This window comes from Molothrus ater, chromosome 3 (genome assembly GCF_012460135.2).
Source record: "Molothrus ater isolate BHLD 08-10-18 breed brown headed cowbird chromosome 3, BPBGC_Mater_1.1, whole genome shotgun sequence".
NCBI classification, from domain to species: domain Eukaryota; kingdom Metazoa; phylum Chordata; class Aves; order Passeriformes; family Icteridae; genus Molothrus; species Molothrus ater.
The window spans coordinates 36,775,051-36,797,431 of NC_050480.2; the positions used below are offsets into that span (position 1 = coordinate 36,775,051).

The following is a 22,381-nucleotide window of genomic DNA, read 5'->3' on the forward strand; positions in this document are numbered from 1 at the left end:
GACTCATCAAATGCTAGCTTGCTCTGTTGTAAAGCTAAAATAAATGGCTTTAACCTAGACACACTTTGTTCTCAGCGTGACTGGGCAAAAACCTGACAACACAATCTATTCCAGTGGCATCAACACTGAAGATGAGATCAACAACCCTGAGTACAAAGCCATCTGCCCTACCAAGGACAAGAATTCAAGATTACTCCCTCTTCCATACTGTCCATTCCCCAGATCAGACTAGACTGAGATAAACTGAAGGATTCAGCCTGAAGACTGTAGAATAGCTGCTCTCTCTACACTAAGTAGCCAAAAGCAAGAATGGGCCAGAAGGTATTGCATGAAAAATAATAATATATACCTATATACAGCTGTACAGGATCTTCTACATGCCATGGCTTCAAACATACACTGTGCTGCCAGGCAAAAGGTAAAAACCTGGCCAGATTCAATACCACTCTTTGTACGTGCAAATGAATAGCACTTGCAAACTGAATACTTCAGGGACATACAGACAGAAAAAAGAAAATTTTCAGAAAGAACATCTTCTCTCCATTACAGAAATAATAAAACAGCATCCCCAATTTATACACTCTGACGCACTTGAAATTTAAGTCAAAAGCATGTTTCAAAAATATGCTTTGAATTGTTACTCATCAGAGTCACTGGTGAAAGATAAATAATGCCTAGTGGCCCCCAAGTTGAGGCATGTGACAAATTTCTACCTCACAGTTGATTTTGAATACTAACAACATTTAGTAGCAGAAAAGGTTACTTGAAAGAAGCCATTTTGCTGCATTTCTACAGCACAATTGTTAAATGCTGCACTGGAGCGTTGTTTACCCCAGTACAAAAACATCCATAAGTCACTTAGCATTGACAGTGACATCACACTTGGATAATCTTTAGGGAGCAACAAAGGCATGCATTTTTCAACAGTTTTCTTCTAAGAAAGTACTTTTGAAGTTCAGAAAGGCCCAGGGAAATCTCTCTGGGAGGTGGACACATTTAACAGCACATTCCTAACTACTGAATGTGGGTACATTAGCATTTCTATAACAGTTTCTGTGAAGAATTCTCTCTGCTATACGTTAATGCAGTTATGTGGAAGTCAGAAGCAGCAGTACAATAAAATTGCTGAAACTGCAGTTGCAGCTCTTTAAAAGCAAATATATAAGCAAACTGATTTTCACAAGAAAACTGCAAATGCTTTGATAATTCACTGTTGTCAGGTGAAGATTCCACTACACTCCCTCTAACAGAGAACAAACAAATGGGTACAGCTGTCACTCATTGCACTGGAATTACCTGTTTCATCAAGTGCCAGTAAACAGTCACATCTCAGCAGTCAAAGGTCTGCTCTTCCTACAACATCCTGAGCTCATGCTCCCACCTCTCCCAGAAAAATGAATATCATTTCAATCCCTGCTTCTTTCAAATGATTACAGGCTACCTGCTGTATTCTGCATTATAACTACATGCATATACTAAATACATACAGATGCAGCTGATATATCTGAAATCCTGTTCAAAATAAAAACAGTTTATAACTGGCCAAGGAAAAAAGCACATGAAATCAAACACTTTTCCTTTTTTTTTTCCTGTTATTTCCCAGTCCTGAATAGGATTTGCACAGGAAACATTTAAACCAAGATCATATACAAAATCATGGGTGATAAAATGATTGAAAACATTATTGGAAGTGACTTGTTAACACTGTAAGCCTACAGATAATACCTGAACTTGCTGAGATGCATTATTTGGTCGATATTTCTCATTTGGTTTAATGAAACATGATGGATAGCCAAATGAGAGGCAATCTTACTTCAACGTACTGAGTCAAGGAAGTATCCCACTATAAAAGAGCAAAACATTTCAGCACAAGAAGACATTTCAATAAGGCATACATCTCTTCATACAAGTCCAGGTGCTGTAGGAAGCAGACATGACCTTTATATAGGCTTTGAAATTCAGAAATTTTCTACCAATTCCCTCAAGACAAAATATGAAAATACTTAAAAAAGAAATCTGAAATCTTACGGCTTGAAATGCAGTAAGCCAGCCTGCAGTTGATCTTCCTGAACAGTTGCTTGTTGATTGGCCAAAGTATAAGTGTAAAGAGTTGAATGAAGTTAATGATCAGTCCTGACACTATAAATATATAGCAGATCAGAAGGTGGCAAATGAATTGCGACTTCAGAAAGCCAACGATGTCCATGATTTGCTGAGAAAGCAAGAGGATACCTTCAGACACAAAATTCAGAAGACAACCTGCAAAACCAAACAGTATCAGCAGTTACAGAGTGCATTTATCTCTATAGACAGACCTAAAACAAACTTCATGCTTACATTTAAATTAAAGTTAAGTCTATTGTAGGAAAAGCCTGATATCAGTATTTGTAAAAGTTACAACATAAAGAGAATATTGTATCTGTGAACCAATTTACATTTGGCTTTGGAAACAAATTCTTAAATTTCAATCTTAACTCTGCAAAACCTGTGAACATATGACTCCACTCCATGGACTACGATACTCTCCTATAAGGTTTTCATTGATAAAATATGAGCAAATATTTTGGTTTGAACTACATGACAGTTTTGATATGAACTTGTATTTTTATTTGAATTGTCTGTACTTCATGAGACATACATACACTGTCACCTCTGTAATCTTCAAGAACAGCTCCAAAGTAAACGCAAGCTTTAGAGCTTGGTTAGGAGATGTGCTTTTCTCTCTACAGGCCATGGTCCCCAGACAAGAGGCAGCAGCCCCTTAATTCTAGCTTTATTGTCTTCTTCCCCTCTCATACTCAAATAACAGTTGATTTTGGCAAGAGAATAAAAGCTTGGCTATGCACAATACACGCAATTTGTTCAATTATTCCTTGACCCTGATTCTGTCAGTTATAATCCATAAACCCAAAAATGAAACATCAATAACAGTACCAACCCGTGACCCAGAAGTGTTTCCAGAAAGGAATCAATTCTCATGTTACTTATGATATGTTTGTATAATTTTGGAAAGGTTCAGTCCAACCTTAGCAATTGAGCATTCAGAGGAAATGTCCTCTGCAAAGTATTCTGACCTATCAAATATTGCACTGACCTCCCCCCAACATCACTACCACCACCGCTAGAATGAACACACATCTCTCAGTAAACACAACCCCCAGTAGTCTGAACACAGACAGGAGGTGCTTCTGCCATCCTGTTCCACTCCTCCACTGCTTCCCCCTCTGAGGCATGGAAGAGTTTTCCCAGGGAGGAAGCCCTGAGACAGTATTTCTGAATGTGCCAGTCACATGCAATAACAAAACAGCAGATGTCAGCAGCCTAGGGAATTAACTGACGAAAAAAATCTTTACGCCTATCCTTTTAGTTTATATGAGACCCCATTATGTGAGGCACTGAGTCTACATCAGTGACCTGAAACATTTCTGTTACTGCCCTTTGCTGACTCTGCTCGCCACAGCAAAGAGCACACACAAGAATTGCTGCAGAGCCTTCGGAAGTTATTTAGCCAGATTTTCAACCACAAGGAAGATGAGGAAAAATTTAAGAAAGAGAATCTGTATTGTTGCATAATTTATATACAGAGTTTATGGCAGTCCCAAGCCTATTATTAGCAGGCAAAATGTGCCCTTCTGTTCCCTTTATCTTGCTGTACTATTCAGTACCACAGCTGACACCAGCTGTAGCTCAGAATGGCAGAACAGGCCTCTATTCATTGTAGTAACCACTGTCATGATACTCGCAAAAAGCTTTTCCAGCTTTAACAAACCCTCCTATAAAAGCTAGGATTCTTAGGGTGGCAGACAATTTACTAGCTTGGGCTTTGACCAAAGGCTTTATTTTTGAAAGATAAGCAGAATGAGAAATGTTGTCTAGTAGGAACCACTGCTGTGTTTCTTCTCCAATCTGTCCAATGAACACTCAGAAGAGAAAGCCAAACAATTAAAAAGAAAAAGGCAGCAAGTTTCTTTAAAACAGTCAGAACAGAGGCAACCAGCTACCTGCAAGTGGATGGTTTCAAAGACTCTACAGTGTCCAAAACCCTGATGACGGGGTTTATCCTACTGTGCTTGGCTAAAAATGATCAGAAAGTTTTTTTTGTGCTAGTCTGGCTGTTTAATTCTATCCCACAGAATCACACTAAGGTAATTCCCACATATCAGTAAACTATGGGATAAAGCATAAAAACAGCAGCCACAAATAAAGACTAGAGGACTGCTTACTTAGTGAAGACCTGAAAACTCACTATTTGATATAATCAACATAAATCTACCTTAGAAAGCAGATGACAGACAGACTTAGTAACAAAAATAATTAGTCTTTTTGTCCACCAATTAATCCAGTAATTTTTTTGTTACCTTTTTGTTATAACAGATGCCAAACTTTATTAAAATGTTACATATCTGTGAATCATTTACTTCCTGCTGTGTCTTTAAAATAAAACTTCACAGAAATAAAATAAACAAATATGAGATAACCCTGATAAAACATTATTACTGCATTACAATTTTGTTAAGCCACAATGGAATGTCTGAAAGTAATTAATTCCTCACTTTCATACTTTAGCCATCAAACTTCAATTCAGTGAAACTTCAGAGAGCTGTTTTAAGGCAAACTAAATCTACTTAAGCAGTACCAACCAAAGGCATCTAAGCTAACTTGCTTGCAAAAGGAACAAGAAATGAGAGGCATCGATTAAATAATTTTTTTCCAAAAAGTGGGAACTACACAGAGAAATTTTCTCTTTTGACTACCTTTAAATATGCAACCTAAACATTGTATATGGAACGGTAGCTAAGTTTCTGTTTCTCAGACATAAACTCGTAAGATTTTTTTTTTTCTCTTTTCATTACCCAAACTCCAAGAATTCAATTTATTCTTGGTACAAGTAACAAAAAGAATCAGTTCTGATCTTATGAATGAAGTCTAGGAACATGCATTTAAGAGTCCAAAGGAACACCTTACACTTTGTCTAATAGCCCTCCCGGGTAACATCAACATAACACCAGTTTAAGTGATAAAAGAGTCAGGTCTTTAATTCTTTATCCATGATGCTGGTTTAATAAATTAGTGATTTCCTTATAGATAATGACTGAAAATTACAGCAATCTTTTAAAAACAAAAGGGCCAATCAATGCATTTTCTCAGAAGCTATTAAGATCAGAATGCTGCCAAGAAGCTCTTTTCTATCAAATACTCCTTAAAGTTAATTAGGAGAAAATGGCTAGCTAGAGCATCTAACCCAGACAGGGACATTCTTTATAACAGTTTTCCTTTGGATACAGAACAGAAGACTCAAATCTCAAATGTCTGTTTAGGAACCAAGTGAGCAAGCATCTATTCATGTGACTAAGAGGTCACATGTTCAGGTTTAAAAGCAAATTACATGACTATTCATTCTAACTCTTTTCCCTCCAACTCCTCTTCTTCAGCAAGATCCACTATGTTTTCTACTTCAACTACTCTCAGCATTTCCTTCTGCTTAGACTAATTGACCAGGAGGTCATAGAAGTGATATACCTAGTGAAGAACTCTATGCCAGCAGAGGCTGCTGCCAATGAACAGTTCTATTTCATACTTCCAAATCAGTAAGTCTTTTGAGACTACAACTAGAGATTTCACGAAAAACACAACTGTTTTGCACTTTTAAAGAAAGCACACAAATGAAGCAAAGAAGTGCCACCCACTGTTTCCAAAGTTCATGTAGTATATAGAGTTACTGGAGTGTGGAAAGCAACATGGTATTTACCTGACAGCATCTAGATTGAGCTGGTATCACCCACTTAGAAAGAGAGGCAAGTCGGCACTATACCTCTTTTTCTTCAGTACATATTTCAAGCTTTCATGAAAGTTTTCACTTTTATCTAGTCTTTGATTCAGTGTTCAAATGCTTTGTTGCAAGTTAAAAACAACCAAGCAGATGATGACGCCTATTCTTGCATTTTGTCATCTAAACCAGATTCTTGGATGGATGAGTTACACAGACTATTATGAAAATATGTTCAGGTCAGATTAAGCAGTTTCAGTAGTGCCTTTTAAGTCAGTATCAGTCACCACCAAAACCCCTGTATTTGGCACTGGTAAGGCCACAGTTGAGTACTGCAACCAATTCTGAGCCCCTCACTACAAGAAGGACATTGAGGCACTGGAGCACATCCAGAGAAGGGCAACAGAGCTCTGAAGGGTCAGGAGCCCAAGTCCTGTGAGGAGTGGCTGAGGGAGCTGGAGGTTTTTAGCCTGGAGAAAAGGAGACTCAGGGGTGACCTCATCACTCTCCACGACTCCCTAAGGGAGGGTGCAGCCAGGTGGGGCCAGCCTCTTCCCCCAGGAAACCAGAGCCAGGACAGGAGGACAAAGTCTTCGGCTGTGCGAGGGCAAGTTCAGGTTGGACATCAAGAGGAATTTCTTCACAGAAGGGGTGATTAGACATTAGAATGGGCTGCCCAGAGAATGGTGGAGTCACTCACCTTGGAGGTGTTTAAAGGAAAGACTGGACCTGTCACTCAGTGCCACGGTCTGGTTGACATGGTGGTGGCTCTGTCCCAGGCTGGACTCGATCTCTGAGGTCTTTTCCAACCTCACTGATTCTGTGAAAAGAGCACAGACAGCAGCACTGCAGATACATCAGAGTATATTTTAACAGTGCTGCTGTACACGAAATACATAAGCAAAGCAAGTCTCAGGAAGCCCCTGTGCTCTTCTCTTTTGGTCAGGGAGCACCAAGCTAGAAAAAGTGAAGTTGCATCCAGGTGTGTATTCATCTGCAAGGAGACTGTGTCTGTACACACCACACCAAAAAAACCCCAAATATGGAGGAAGAATTATCTATTTGCCTCATGCTTAATTAGGGTTTGAATCACTTTCCACCTCCCCCTAGAGCATTTTTTCCACTGCCCTTCTTTGTTATCAGCTGATGATAAATAATATTAAATTTCCCCAAGTAAAGTCTGTTTTGACCATGATGGTAAAAATGGTGAATGACCCCCCTGTCCTTACCTCAACACACAAACTTTTTGGTCCTATTTTCTTCCCTTGTCCTGCTGAGGAAGGGGAGTAAGGGAACAGTTTGATGCAAACCAAGTCAGCCAAGGTCAACCCACCACAATTTCTCCAAAAATTCCCAAACTGGGGAATAATTTGAGTATATCTTAAGACGCTTCCCTAAAGTTAAGAGAACTTAGGAATGCTTTTAGATTTTTATAAGGAGTCCAGCATTACTGAGCTGCACATTGTTACAATGGAGAGATCAGTCAGTCTGTCTGCTTCAAAAGCTGAAGAATGCATACCATCACCAGCAAGATTTAGAATTTCAAATTTATATACTTGCTATAAAACTGACTTACTGTTTATCTTCTAGTGAGCAGAGAGATAATTTGCATAACAGAGTGTCAACTGAAGAAACAGAAGTATTAATCTGGGAGTTTTCAAATGGTTATTGCAGCGCAATGGTTTCCCCTTCTCCCTTTTAAATTTTCTTCCTGCTGTGATCTAACATAGAGAAAACAGCTACACAAACTCTGCATGCCTACCAGGACACAAGTCCTCTGTGTACACATACCTTACTTGCAAAATGCATAGCAGACCTCCTGTTAGACTCAATGTTTATACAGCCAGGTGAGGACGATGACAGCAGCTCTAGAGAGGCATGCATAGTCTGGAAAGGAGTGGGAAAGATGAGGAGCAACTGCCCAAGTTCTGGTGAGAAGCAGTGCAGTCTTGCTCCTTTTTGCAGAAACATGAAATATTCAGGGAGGAGGGAGATGAACTTAAACACATATCAATACAAAACTCCTCGGAGATGCAACATTTAGAGACTGCAGTGCTTGATGCTGAGAGGAGGTATTTATTTGGAAAGAATAAACCCCTTGAAGTTAAGCACTTCTGTTCCAAGCTTCTAAAGAGATCCTCAAAAAATACGTGAGGGTGAAGTATATCAGTTATCTCGGGTGCAGAACATGAAGTTCATAAAAATAGCACTGGAAGGCAAGTTGCTTTTTTCCAAAATGCCAAGCGTTGCTGTTCAACTGTTCCCCACACAGATTTCTGTACTTTAATACATTCATATATATACACATATAAATATATATAAAGCACAATTATCTGCAATTTGCTTGGGAAGAAAAAGAGAGCTGCATTAAGATACTCAAGATGTAGATGAGTTTATCAGAGTTCAGTCTAAAAGTTCAGTCCTGGGGACCACTGAGTCCCTCTGTTTCCTTTCTTACTTCACTACTTTAACTGGGTCCATTAACCTAAAAAGTCACTTGCACTGACAACAAGGGCAGCACCACACAAAAGTAAAATTTAGGGACTAAGCAAGACAGCAGGACTAAACAGTAAAAAAATGACAAGAAAGTATACTAAGAATCTAAGCAGGATGTGGGCTATGCTGTCATACTGACAAAAGCAACCGGGATAGTTCCTCAAAAATGACTGAGGTGAATAACCACAAAGGGTGTAGGACATGCAACTAAACCATGCTCACAGACAATTTAATATTTGTTTTCATGAACAACATTAAGTGCTTAATCAAAGGTAACCAGACTCACATGTTACTGTCATCTGGCACTCTATAAAAAACAACCCCCCTATAAACATGCTTGCGCAAAGTCACTACAGTGACTTACGGCATTCTGCAAAAGTGCAGGTGGTTTGTTAAATTACTGATTCTGAATGTTTGCAACAAACAAAGCCTTAGCAAATATAAACACACCTATGTATGTCCGTAAGTAGAGGTGCTTTCGCATTTATGATACATAAAATTTTGAAATTTTGTACAGAACAGTGACAGTCAGTTGCCCCAATTGGGGCAACTGTTCATTTGAAGTACAGAGATCAGTTAGGGCACTGATCCTCAATGCACAGCCTAAGAAAAATCTCTCAACGGTGAGATCCACACCATCAATCCTCAGACAGGAAATTAATGCATTAAAAACTACAGAGGCAGCAGGGGCAGTACAGCAGGATGCTGCCACCTGCATTGTAATACTTACCCAGCATCAAGGGCACACTCATCACCTCTACACTGGGCTTTTCAGGAACAGATCCAACACAAGAGTAGCTACTGAGTTCTTCAGTGGTTATTATAAAAACATTTCTTTTAAAAGAGCCCAAATAAATGGGGGTGTGGAAGAAGGCCGACAAAGGATTATTCAGGAGCTGGTACAAAAACAGGGCTGCTTTTTAAATTGTGCTGGGTCCAAACATTCCCTTGATAAGAGATAAGCTTTAGAAAGAAGGCCATTCCTATGAAGTCCCATAGCTTATGCTACTGATTGCCCTCACCTTGTTTTAAGAACTATAAATTACATTCACAGCAACACACAGAGTCAGCACAAGGTACAGGAACTGCTTATACAGTCTCAACAGACAAAACACTTCCCCTGCATCCAAACCAGGTTTATGTGTGAGGCAACACAGAAACATGGATCACATTTACTTCAAAGCTTCAAATATTTAATCCTCCTGTTCTTACCCACAATGAGTTGCAAAATTAGATTATACAAGTATCACCTCCCAATTCCAGTCCTGCAACAAACACACCTCTAACACATAAGCAGTTGTATCCAGGCAGAAGAGTTTCGTATCTTCTCAGCAGACTCAGTAAGATGAGCAAGTCCATTTCTCTATGCAAGATCAAATCCTTCATGTATGTAGGATTAGAAAGCAGTTATGGATTTTGTCCATTTTTTGCCTGTACTTATCCATCCCATTTGATATGAAAAACTGCAGCCATTTAGAAGACACTAGAGTGAAATAAACCTGGAAAGATCCCTGTTGCTGCTCCCCTCTTACCTCCCATGGTAGAGAGCTTGTGAAAGTTACAGAGTAAATCCACAGAACAGCCAACAGCAGAACCACAACCTGCCACTTCCCCAGACTCCAGCTTTCAGCACAAAATGGTACTTTTCATACTCCTCTATTTGCCTTCTTGCCCACCCTCACATTTGCCTTGCAACACCTTTTTAAAGGCCACACACAGAGAGCAGAGATGGAGTGGACACATGCCACAAGGACCTTCAGCAGAAGCAGATGATGCCATAGGTATAAATGCTCCTGTAAAATCCAGGATGTATGTGCTGATCTAATGCACTCTGCTTTCCCTTCCTTTCTTCATTCCTCAAGAAATCCAAGTCAAGTATTCAACAGCTTGGATGGTTCTGTACCATAAACTACAAGTTACAACTTTAGCACCAAGTGGGCAGTATTACGTGCATGTGCACACAAATATAAGTCTTTCCTATTATTCTGACCCTTAGAAGGAATTAAAGGCATTGATAGATGCTACAAAGACATCAATTGGAAGATAACAATCATCAGCACTGGGAAAATGGTAACTTTCTTTCTTCACTTCCATATAAAGACCTCTTTAAATTTTCTGATATTGTGATTTACATGTTAGTAATTTTGGGTAATGTATGGGTAATTTTAAGCCTTTTTCTAGGAGTCTAATTCCTAACTTGTGTAGCTTTGTTGTTTTGTTTATTTAAAAAAAAACCCAGAAAGTACAACTACAGTGTAACACAGAATTTGTGGCAGCAAAAATCTTAAAAATTGTGGCAGAGATTGGGCATAAGTCACTGAGCTGAGAAATACACCATGGTGACAGCACTGCTGGTTTCAAGTGTGACTTCCACCACTGAGCTGTGGGCCAGTGGCAAATTTTCTACTGTCCCCAAAACCCCAGTATGACAACTTCAAACGGGGTGCCTCTCTCTGAGCAGCTGTATGGCCCCTGCTGGGGACAGCCATGCTCTCCTGCCTGGCAGGTCTGAGCCCTGCTCCCACAGATGCAACAGGTACATGGCACAGACCACGTTCTTTGTGCTTCCAAGTCACACAGTATGAGCCAATAACACTGAGCTTCTCCAGGAGGGAGTCCAAAAGCTTCCAGTACAAATCACAAGACATTGTTAACTGTGCTGGAAACAAGAAGTGCCATCATCTGATTACAGCTCCAAGTGAGTTGTTAGGTTTTTGTATCTTCTGTGACAGGAGACAGTCTCCTTCAGCTAAGCCATTTGCATAGTTTTAATTAATATGAAGCAACATTAGTATGCTCTTTGAATACTAAGGAAACACTATACAAAAAAAGACTCAGAAGGCCTTTTTTTAACCTTTAAGTATTGATTTAATTTGTCTGTATTCTATCATATGATGTTGAAGAGTATAAAGTAGCTGAATCTCTCCTTTATGAAAATCACATCCCAAAACTGGAAATGACAATGCAAATAAAAGATGTAGCCACACCAAGACAGAGATACACAGGATATTAGCACTTATTAATTAAATGCTGTTTAATGATTCTTTTTGTAAAAAATAGTTTGACTGAAGAAGGAAGCTTCCAGATTTATTATTCAATTAAAACCAACTCCTGCCCCAAAGAGCTAACATCCAATACTTAAAACATCTTATAGCTGAGATGTGGGTGGCGTGGTTCCAAAAAATAACATTCCAGCTTCAGTGAAAGGCTCAGATGCACCTACACAGGAAACAACCAGACATCCAGATGCCAGGTAAAAACCCAAATAAACATGGTGACAGCTTTACCCACATATCAGCAGTCACATTCTACATCAGTTTTCGCTAATCTCTGCCTCAGGAGTGTTCAGAACTATTTTGCCACAGCATGAACTAGGAATACTTTCAACCTCCTCATTCTGCCTGACCATCAGTCCCCAACAGCCTGATTTAATTTGAGAACTTCAGAGAATAAAAGCCTTTATCACAGGCAGCAGTAATAAAGGGAGGTTTCATTTTGGACCCGATTCAAAACCTGTTAAAGCCAGAAGAAATCTCTCAACAAGTTTAAATTGTCTTTGTTGTTTAGCAAACATTATGACTCCAAAACAGCTAAATGTGATGTAACTAATTAATGATCTTGTATTCTCAGCATATACAGCCAGAGCTAGTCAAAACCACGTTAAGCATCCAGCAAGATCATTCAGAGACAGTGTTTGATCTGACTGCATTTACTTTACTGGATGGCAAGTGTGCAGATGTTAACAGCTTCTAAACATGCAGCTAGAAATCCAGGAACATTTTTATAAATTTTGCACTCAGCTAAGCATTAGATACATCAACACCTACCTGGATTTTCTACAACATCACTGAACAGCTGCATGTACCCCAGTCCTTTTAAAAGCCTGGCTTTGAGCATTTCTCCTGCTAACTTTAAGTATTTTGAGATACTTTTACAATGCTTAAATACAAAATGAAGCTTTTTTTCTGTCTCCTTGGATGAAATGCAGTATTTATGCATACACTCAGAGGCACAGGCATGTAAAAAACATACAGTGAGACAGAATCACAGCATTAACTCCTGACGAATCACCTGTGACTTGAAGGGGGGAACCTCATAAATGATTCAAGAGTAATTGTAGTCTGCTTGCAGGCAGAATGCTTCAAGACCTTCTGGAAGCGAAAAGCAGTATCTGCAGTAATACTATTTTCCAAAATGCTCAAAAACGTGGTAAGAAGCAGCAAACTATAATGTGTGAAGACACAGGTAACGTGGAGACAGCGAGAGAAGCAGGACACAGTTTAACTTTCAAAGTAGATATCACTTGAAATCATGTACCATTTTCACATATAGACTCCCCACAAATATATTTCTTTCCCTGGCTTTAATAGCAGGTGTTGAGTCTTATCCTTTTTCCAACAGGTGAAAAAACCTGCATTATCTGCCAACTGAACCAGTATGGACAAACCTTTACATCCACCTGGATCCTGCTGAGAAACCATGACTGAAATTTAAGTTTGTTGGTCCAATTAAAAGGAAATCTAGTGCACATAAGAGGTTTTTCAGATGTTAACAGTCCTGCATGCAACTGAAATCAGTGTGCTTGTCTTTGCCTGCAACTCCTAACCTTCTGGGAAGTAAACCCTCTCTCAGTGACCTCTATCTCTGACTCCTTTCCAGCCTGGGACTGGTTAATTACCTTTCCCTGCTCCTTTTATTTATGCTACAGTAGAAACCTCAAGCTGGGTCAGCCCTTTTGCAAGAAGCAAAAAATTATTTCAGTGTAAAGCTCTTTACACTGAATATAACAGTGTAAATAGAATATAACACGACAGACAGAAGAGCAGAAAGTCAAAACAGTGGCCTAAGAAGTAAAAAGGCTTTAAGTTCAAGTTGAAGAACAGACCATTAGCAGGACCATAACCTAGCATCTCCTGGTAGGCTCACTACAGTTGCTACACTGCTCTGCTCAGTTCCTAACACATAGCTTATGTGCCTTTTCAGCAAATCCACTGCAGCTATCATACTTTTCTCACATTATCAAAGAGGGGTCTTTGCAGTATCTTCATCCTTGCCACAACACACAGTTATTCTCATTCATTTTCATTTCATCCTTCTCTGACCTTACCTTGGACCCTATCTCCTTTCTAGTTCGAGGCACTGGAGGAAGACAGGGGAAAAGCACGAAAACGAAGTGAGTCAGCATTTCTGAGCAGCACACAAGCATTAGTCAGAGCTGATCAGGGTACTCACCACAGTCAGCTGTTAATTAGCCCAAGACCACCAAACAACAGACTGGTTAGCAAACTTTCCGAAACACCTCAAAATGAATCACTGGGCAAGGCCACCCCACAGATAAAGCACTTCAGGGAAAAAACACACTCTCAGCTGCCACAACCAGTGCTGAAAGGCAACAAAGCACACAGGGTACTGTCACATTTCTACTTCCCTTACAAAATGCCCACTGCACTCAGTGCAGCTGAATCAAACACACCTGATGAGACAGTTACCTTGACTGGTATAATGCTCTCCCTAAGAAGCAAGGCCCACAACTGCAAAAGCTTTTCCTGAGTAAAGTACATGCACAGTGCCTTACTATGCACTGTTGCCCTCCTGCTCCCTTATCAGGACACACTGACAAGTGTGTCACAGACAGCAGTACTAGTGATGATATTAGTTAGGGAAATGGTGTTCCATATCATGCAGTGGCAATTTGAATTCTTAAAATTTAAGACCAAATTACTAATACAGGGTCTATGGGCCACAAGTGCTCATTTGCAACACAAGAATTGTACCTTGCTACTCTCAGCACAGCTGTGACAGTGTCTTCCTGCAAAGAGATTTTAAGGGGTATTGTTCCCAGTCTTCACCTTCCAGCCATAAAATCAAGGGTACACAACAGAAAAAACAATCCACCCCTTTCAGCAGGGCAGAGTACAGCTGTAGGATTCTCATCCATCATCTGCAAGAGACCCTTTCTCCTACAAAACTCCTCTCTGTTATGGTACAGTAAGTCCATTAGACTGTCAGTGATGTACAACCATCACTCCAGGAGAGCACACCTCACTCGAGAGAGAGATGAACACTGCTTCAGCACCTCTGCATTTGTGCTGGACAGAGCAAGACTTACTGTAAAAACAACCTCCCACCAAAATGACACCTACTGAGTTTCAAGAAACACGGTTAATTACTGTACTCTGGGCACAGCAGTCTCTGTTCTGTGACTCTGAGCAAGTGCTAACCTCTCTGTACAATTTCTCCATACCTAAAATACATTACTTCCACCTTGTTGTGAAGCACTTACTAAAATCTGTTACAGTGGTTGCCAACAACACAGCTAAACCTTACTTAAGAGCAACCTTTATGCATAAGCAGCTTGCAATATGTTCTTTCTTCTTTGCAGGCTTCCCAATATATTCCTCCACATAACACCTGGCCCTGTCATCCATAAAACACAGTTAAAGTTTCATTTTTCAATACAGCTTATTCAGGCATTGTTAATGCAAAATATTAACAGGAAAGACGAAAGCTACACATAATATTTACATAAATTTCTAAAGTGAGTAAATATGTGTTTCAATCCATAGTGTTTGGAAAACCCCAGCATTGTACCAGATACAAGCAGCTAGAGAAAGAAAACGACAGCAAACATTTAGAGTACATCAACTATTCTACTGATCCATGCAGTCAGTCTTTACACAGAAGTAGTCCTGGCATATATAAACAGACTTCTGTACGTCTACACCTTATCCTTCACATGAGAAGTTAGAGAAAACAAAAGGCCGCAAATTTCAGCTTAAGTTGTTTCACAACAGTTTCTCTACTTCAGCAGTTTTTGATTCTTTTGCTACTCACTCTAGTGTGAAGTCATTATCAGTACAAGCTGAGGCTACAATCGCCTGGTACAACAACTTCCTGGGCCAGAGGCATCATGGTTTTTAAATATATGCTTGGCTTTTTTTGTCTGAGAGTTTCTGGCCTCCTTCTACCTTATTGTAAAGCATTTTCAGTTTTCATGTAGCAGCAAGGTTGCTCTCTCCCACACAAGCACCTGCATAAGGTACATCATTCTTAGATGTCCGCACAGGGACTTAAACACGACTTTTAGAGATGTGTAACAAAGATAAGGACCAGAAGTCTTGGTGTGACATTGTTGAAACAGACTCTTTCGTGGGTTGTCTTTTTAGTCATTCGAGTGAGTGCTCACTTGTTGAAATAAATGCTAAAAAGCATTACTTGTTATTTAAATAACGTTCACCACACGGTATCAGCCGACACACCTTAACTCAGTTCGCGGCCATTATTTAATTCGGCTTAAACATCTTTATGAACAGACGCCGATAGGTGAAAGGCAGAGCTCCTACAACACGTGAGCACGTCACCGGGGAAGCACACTGCCCCTCTCCCCGCCTCAGCTCACGGACTCCCGCCACGACCGACCCGGGCCCGCCCGCTCCGTACCCCGCCACGCCCGCTCGCTGTGGAGCGGCGCCTTCGGGGCGACGGCACCCGCCCGTTCCCGGGGCAACCGCACCGCCCGCCCCATCCCCGGCCACCGCCAGCCGCGCCGGGCGGCCAGCCCCGAAGGGAAAGTGGAAGGGGCGGCACACCCGCCCGGCGCGGCACAGGGGGCTCGGCGGGGCTGGGCCGCCGTAGCTCCGCCGTTTCCACGGAAACCCGGGCGCGGGCAGAGCTCGCCACACAAAGGGGGCCCGCAGGCGGCAGGAAAATTCTCGGCGGCCGCGGGAGAAACGGCGCGGGTCCGGGCGGCGGGGGAGACCCAGCCCGGAGGCAACTAAATCAGGGAACTTGTACGCGCAGCCCACCGCCCGCCTCTCCCGCCCGCCCCACCGGCGGCTGCCGGGGGGCGGCAGCGCCAGGGAGGGGCTAGCTCAGGGCTGGTTTGTCCGCCCGGGGCAGCGAAGCCAGGGGGAGAAGAGAGGGCGGCCCCGCACCTGCGGAGCGCGCGAAGGGGAGAGCACGTACCTGGCGCCGGCGGGCCTGGGCACGCGTGCCGTGCTGGGGCGCCGGGAGCGGGCGGCGGCCGAGCCGCACCGGCTGCCACTACTTTGCACGCGGCGGGAGAGGGGGGGGCGGCTCGGGCGGGGCCGCCAGGCTCCACCCGCCGGGCGGCTCCACTCCGGGAACGGGGCCCCCCTCGCCTTCCCTTCCCGCCGTCATCATGTCACTTCCTCCGAGGGCGGTGGGAAGGGGCGACCCCTCCCCGCACCGGCCTCGCCCGACCTTCGGGGCGCCGCCGGAGCGGAGCAGGAGAGCTCCCGGTGCCGCGGCGCGGCTGAGGAAGGACCGCGGGCTCCGAGGAGGGAGGGGGAGCCGGGGAAGCGGCGGCCCGGGGGAAGGGGCGCGGCGTAGCGCCCGTCCCCTCAGCGTCGCCGGCGCTGATCGGAGCTGAGTGCTCGTCATCCCTTCCCGGGGTAAACGCGGGGTGATGCGCACCTGTGACTGTCTGACCCTTCAAGTAGAAACCGGGCAACAAAAAGGAGCTCCACGGCCTGGATGCTGTGGAAAAAGATAAATGCCTTGGCAGCCATCCAAGCACCGAGTACCCTGACACACAATATTCAGTCTATGTGACAACGCAAACATTTGCTGCCAGGCTCTGATGGTGGGGTGAAAGGCAGCTTCTATGAATAGAGAACAGCAGGAACCGAGTCTATTATAAACACCCAAAGCATTGGAAGGTGATGGTGACTGGGATGACGCATCGCTGGGACAGCACTGTCAGCTGCTGGGTGTCTGGTTATAGCGGGGCTGGAGGGCTCCCGAGGCTGGGGGCTGGCAGGCAATGAGCTGGACAAAGCAAAGCCCTGTTACAGTCCCGGTCCATACCAGCCACATAGAATTCCTGTTTATCTTCAATGTAAGATTAAGGCAAATTAAACACTTGTTGTGGTTCAACTCCAGTCAGCAACTACTGGCTAGGCAACAGTCAGTGTCTGCTGAGCACTCTACTGTGCACCATTTGTTTTTCCAGGGCTTTATTCCTCTCTCTCCTTTTCATTACATTTATCATTATTGTTGTGATTATCATTAGTACTATTGCTCTTAGGGAGCAGCAATAGCAAGGCTGCTGCTCAAGGGAGGAAAAGCCTGGAGCAGAGGGTATCCACACCATGGGCAGTGTTCTCACTGGCCAGAGCACTTTGCCACAATACCTGAGCAGGGCAGTGGCAGCGCAGTGCAGCAGCACTGACAGTCCTGGACAAGATGAAGCAACAAAACAGTTATAAAGATTGTACAAAGAGCAGCAGAAGATAAGGCCACAGCTAGAAAAAGAGCTACAACAGGGTTGGGAAACAAGGCAGGAGACCAAACCAAACACACATGTATCTACTAGAAAGCTCTGACAGGGGACTAAAGGCCCAGACCTGGGCTTAAGTGGAGCTGTGGCCCATGGGCCATATGTGTGTGGCTCCCAGGTGAGGCTGGTGAGAGCTATCAAGATGTAATTGTGCCATCAGTGCCCTGACAGATTTCTGCTGATGGGGTGTGTTGAGTGTACTCTTCAGGAGGTCAAGATTTAGTCACCTTCCAATTTGGTCATGGAGGAGTTGAATCTAGCTCACTAGATGCTGGGCTGTTATGTGGTGAGAGATTGGTAAAGGGACTTTCTTCAGCCATATTTTAAAAGTCTGACCCTGTGGCTGCATTTTGAAAATGGGCTAATTTCAGGCAGAGGGAAAAAAAATTAAAATCCATGAATGAGGCACTTAATTATGGAGAATGGCTGGGTTTGTAGCACAGCCATGTCCAAAGCATCCCTGACCACCTACCTGAAGTAGCTTTGTGTACTACACATACAGATTCTTGGGATATTGCTCCAAGGTATCTTACTCAGCATCTAGGTAATATCCTGAGAGCCAAGACTCCAAAAATCAGGCACTCTGATGCTGAGTGTGATAGTTTCTCAACATGTTTTACTTAGTTTTTATTGAAACCAAACTCTCTGCAGCTGGTTATTTGTATGTTCTAATTTTCTGTGAAGCCATAATAAAAATCTGTCTTCTTGCTTTCATTAGAGTTAAGCTGCAGCTGAATGTAATAGGCTTTATGGACACTTTACACCTGAGAAAACTTTCCACTGGAGAGGCAAATTCTAGTTTTGATACAGTACATCTATTTTTCAAAAGACTAACGAGAAATATATGAATAATAAACCCCTCTTATTTAAGTTGGGTATTGAAAGGTAAGTCTAATGAAACTATTAGATACCATGGTAATGATTGAGACTGAAAAGCACATAGAAAAAACTTCTGTGCTAAGAGCAGGCCTTGTGATGTTCTCACTGAGTATTTTCTAGGTGGTGGAACAAGGAGGACAAAAAGGAATCAGATTCTCTTTCTGTAAGCTCTGCCCTCCAGAGCACTGAATGGAGTATGTCTTAATTTTGGCATTCTTTATACTGAGTGCTTGGCTTGCGCCCTCAGTGCAGTTTTTTCCTTGTTGCTGGTGGGTATGACAATACTCTACTTGAATTGGGCAAGATTCAAGAGTTGAACCAGGAACTTACACCAGGCAATGATGCCTCCCAGCTATCCATCACTGTGTGAAATGGGTGATTTTCAGTGAGTTTTCCTCCAAAAAATAAACATAACAAAAACATGATAACAACAACAATAACAAACCAAAATGACAAAAACAAAGCCCAAACCACCCTTGTCCTCCCCAGTCCCACTGGGCAAAGTGTGCACTCCAATTGGTGAGGAAGCCAGGTATCTGTCATGACTGAAGCAAATTTACCTGCTTGCTGGTTCTCACAGCTGGACCCCAACCCTGCTCACCACATGCACTTTTAAATGACTTGTGAATTTGACTGCAGAAATTTTATTGCAGGCAAAAGCTCCCGGAAAGTTCTGCAGGGCTACTTACGCCAGTGTAGAGGAAAGAGGCAGCACCCCTGCTTTGGATGTTGCCAAACTGATATGGTGGATACTAACACAGGGATATACTGGGATACACTGCCATGAGCAGCTGGACTCAAGAGGTCCAGTTTGCTTTGCTGCATGTCTTATGGTTAGAATCTCCAATATCTAATAAGGTGTGGGTTATAAAAGGCTTGTTTCCTTCATTTAAAAGCATTCATAATGGTCCTCTTCTGAGTGTAATAAAGGCTTAACTGCAGGCTGTCCCTCATGCCAGCAATAACAGGAAGTCTTTCCTGTACTTGGCTTATCCGTCTTTATGAAAACTGTGGGAAAATAATTGTGTCTGAGATCTCTGCTGCTTTTTGGGGATTGATTAAAATCAGCTAACAAGGTCAGGCAGGAATTATAGTAAGGATTGATGTGTATAGTATGACTGCATAATCCTTTCCCACTAGGAAACCACATGAAAATATCTATACATAGGTTAATATAAGCTGACAGTTTATTTAAGTATGGAAACCAAAACTGATGCAATGCATTGTAGTAATGATAGAAGTCATAATACGGCTGCAGGTGGACCAGTTTAAATAGGCCAGTGGGGGAGTGGTATTGAAAATCACACCCACTCCCTGTGTAATTAATTTTTCTGGGCAAGCTTTTCTTGTGTGGACTAACCCCAACTGTGACACCTGTTGTCTTCTTCTCTACCTCAGCTCTACAGTGGATCCACTGGTTTCATACAGAAACTCCCACTTCCCTTGAAAGAAGCCACACAGTACTCACAAATGGAAACATCCTGTTAAAACTAGACCCTGTGGCTACAGTTAATTTTAGAATAGACTCATTCTTTAATTGAATAAGCATTAGCAAAAGAGCTGTGTGAGATGAGTTACAGGAATTTAAGCTCCAGACTGTCCAATTTGACCCTTTGCAAAGTCTAGTCCTACAGAAAGAATACTGACTGAGATTCCAAAATCTGTTGAACATGTTTATTCTTTCAGCATGCTTTATTTTCTGCAACAAGTCTATGATTACTAATCAGTTATGTAAATTCTTTACAATTTTTAAAGAATACAATTCCTTTAGTAAATACCAAGGACTCTACCATACAAAATGTTTTCCAAATTACTCTTTTCAAAATTACACCAAATATTTTCATATCTACTGACACCCACAAAATAAATACTCCTTACGCATGTGTAAATATTATTTCTGTAGCTGTTTTAAGTATTCAACTTGAGTCTACCTATGAGGAGGAGAGGATCCTTTGTTTCTCTTTACATATGTATCTACAAATGTCACAGATTTGTTTTTCTTGTTTTGTTAAAACTTGATTAAAGTGAAGACTTCTGCATGGGCCACTTTGGGCTGAAACTTCGTGACTCAGGTGACTGGCTTTAGATATACATACAAGTACAGGTGACAGAGCAGATATTCTAGACACACACAGACATACATGCACACACATTCACACACATACAAACACCTACCCCATGACAGCAGGAAACCTTGCAGCTCTGATTAAGCGTGGTTCAGAGAGTGACAAAATGGTGAGGGCTTCAATGGCACCTTGGAAATGCAGAGATGCAACATCTGTTACTGGCATGGTCGTGAGTGTACGTGGGGGGAATTCTTCTCAGATCTTAGAGGGAAGATCTCTTTGGAGCTGCAAAGGTAAGGGTTGTTTAGAGGGTACTCAGGAAACTGCAGAAAAGATAAGGAGCTGCAGAAGAAGAATCTTGGTCTGAACACTTGGAAGCTGGAGTAGCACAGACCCTGTAAAAAGAAATGCTGTTTATGCATAACTGTTTACATCAAGGAAGCACAGCATATTGGCTGCTCTCCAGATCTTCAAGGGCAATACCTAGTTTGCATATGTAGTTACAGAGACATTTGCAGTCAGAAACAAATCACACTATTATCCTTGTTGCTTGCATATGTACATTTCCTCACCTAGAAGAGGAAATAACTACTTCAGTGTGATGAGAACAAGGCTGATTTATGCCACAGTAGTGTGTAGAGATGAGCTATGTGAGCCTGCCATTTTGAGCTTTGTACAAATTTACATAAAATGGCAATCCCTGCAATAAGTGGGGTCTTCTTGATCTAGCTTGTATTTAATTCTGTAGCAGTGTCCTCACCTTGTGAAGGGCTGTATCCTCACACCACTCATAAAAGACAGAAGCTTTAAGCCACACTTGGAGCATTCATCTTCATTCTGCCAGGTAACAACTCAAGTTCTGTTGTCAAATTTACATTGAAGTTAGTGTTTGATTATCTGTTCAATCACACAGAATTGGAAAGGTCATTTTAAAAAACCTTGAAGAAGAGCCAGGAAAAAGACTCATCCTCATGCATTGCTCACTGAAGAACACATTACCTGCTGCATATCCTCTCATCAACACCACACCATGCTGTCCATACTGGAAATAAAGACAGGACTCTTGTCTTACCAGCTGTAGCTGTCTCCACCCCATGTTCTCCTACATGCTCCTTTTGTAAAGACAGCTTTATCTGAAGGGATAAAAAGAGCTATTTCCCAAGAAGGGTCTACTTCCCAAGAAAATTTTGGGATAAACCATGGTTTGAGTGCTAGGAAATAATCACTAAGCAACAGTCTTTATATAGGGTCTTCATATGGATAGTAGATAAAATTTTTTCAATTTCTGTGTAGTCTTATGTATTTGAAGAGCAGATTTGGGTAAATTTTTAATCTGTATACTTTAGTAGGGCCCACTAATGATTCATAAAGCTCCTACACTTTAGAGACATTGTATGAAGTATGGTTATTGGTAACTCAAGGATTAAATTTAGTAGTACACCTTATAGACTAATCCTCTGTGTCAGCAAATGTGACTCCTCAAAAATTGAGCTAAGTGACATTCTGTACTGTTGCAGCACCATTCACCACCACTCTCTGGGTCCGGCCATCCAGCCAGTTCTGAACCCAGCAAAGAGTGCTCCTGTCCAAGCCACGGGCTGCCAGCTTGTCTAGGAGTATGCTGTGGGAGACAGTGTCAAAGGCCTTGCTGAAATCCAAATAAACAACATCTACTGCCTTCCCTGCATCCACTAGGCGGGTTACCTGGTCATAAAAGGTAACCAGTTTGGTCAAACATGACCTACCTCTCTTAAACCCACGCTGACTGGGTCTGATACCCTGCCCATCCTGTAAATTCTGTATGATGGCTCTTAATATAAACTGTTCCATTATCTTTCCAGGTACTGATGTCAGGCTGACTGGTCTATAATT

At 42.1% G+C, this 22,381-nt stretch overlaps 1 protein-coding gene across 2 annotated transcripts in view; it reads right to left on the bottom strand.

Annotated features, from left to right (window-relative positions):
- Positions 1-16,394, bottom strand: part of AGPAT4 (1-acylglycerol-3-phosphate O-acyltransferase 4) — a 71,615-nt gene extending 55,221 nt beyond the window's left edge. Inside the window, exons 1-3 of one of the 2 annotated variants that reach the window (XM_036380791.1) lie at positions 16,229-16,394; positions 6,468-6,587; positions 2,029-2,259 (exon numbers count right to left, since the gene is read on the bottom strand). In XM_036380791.1, the coding sequence (XP_036236684.1) occupies positions 2,029-2,206 (178 nt within the window). In that variant the 5' untranslated portion in view covers positions 2,207-2,259; positions 6,468-6,587; positions 16,229-16,394. The remainder of the gene's footprint in view (positions 1-2,028; positions 2,260-6,467; positions 6,588-16,228) is intronic. The other variant, XM_036380792.1, reaches the window with a different exon arrangement.
- Positions 16,395-22,381: the final 5,987 nt, after the last annotated feature.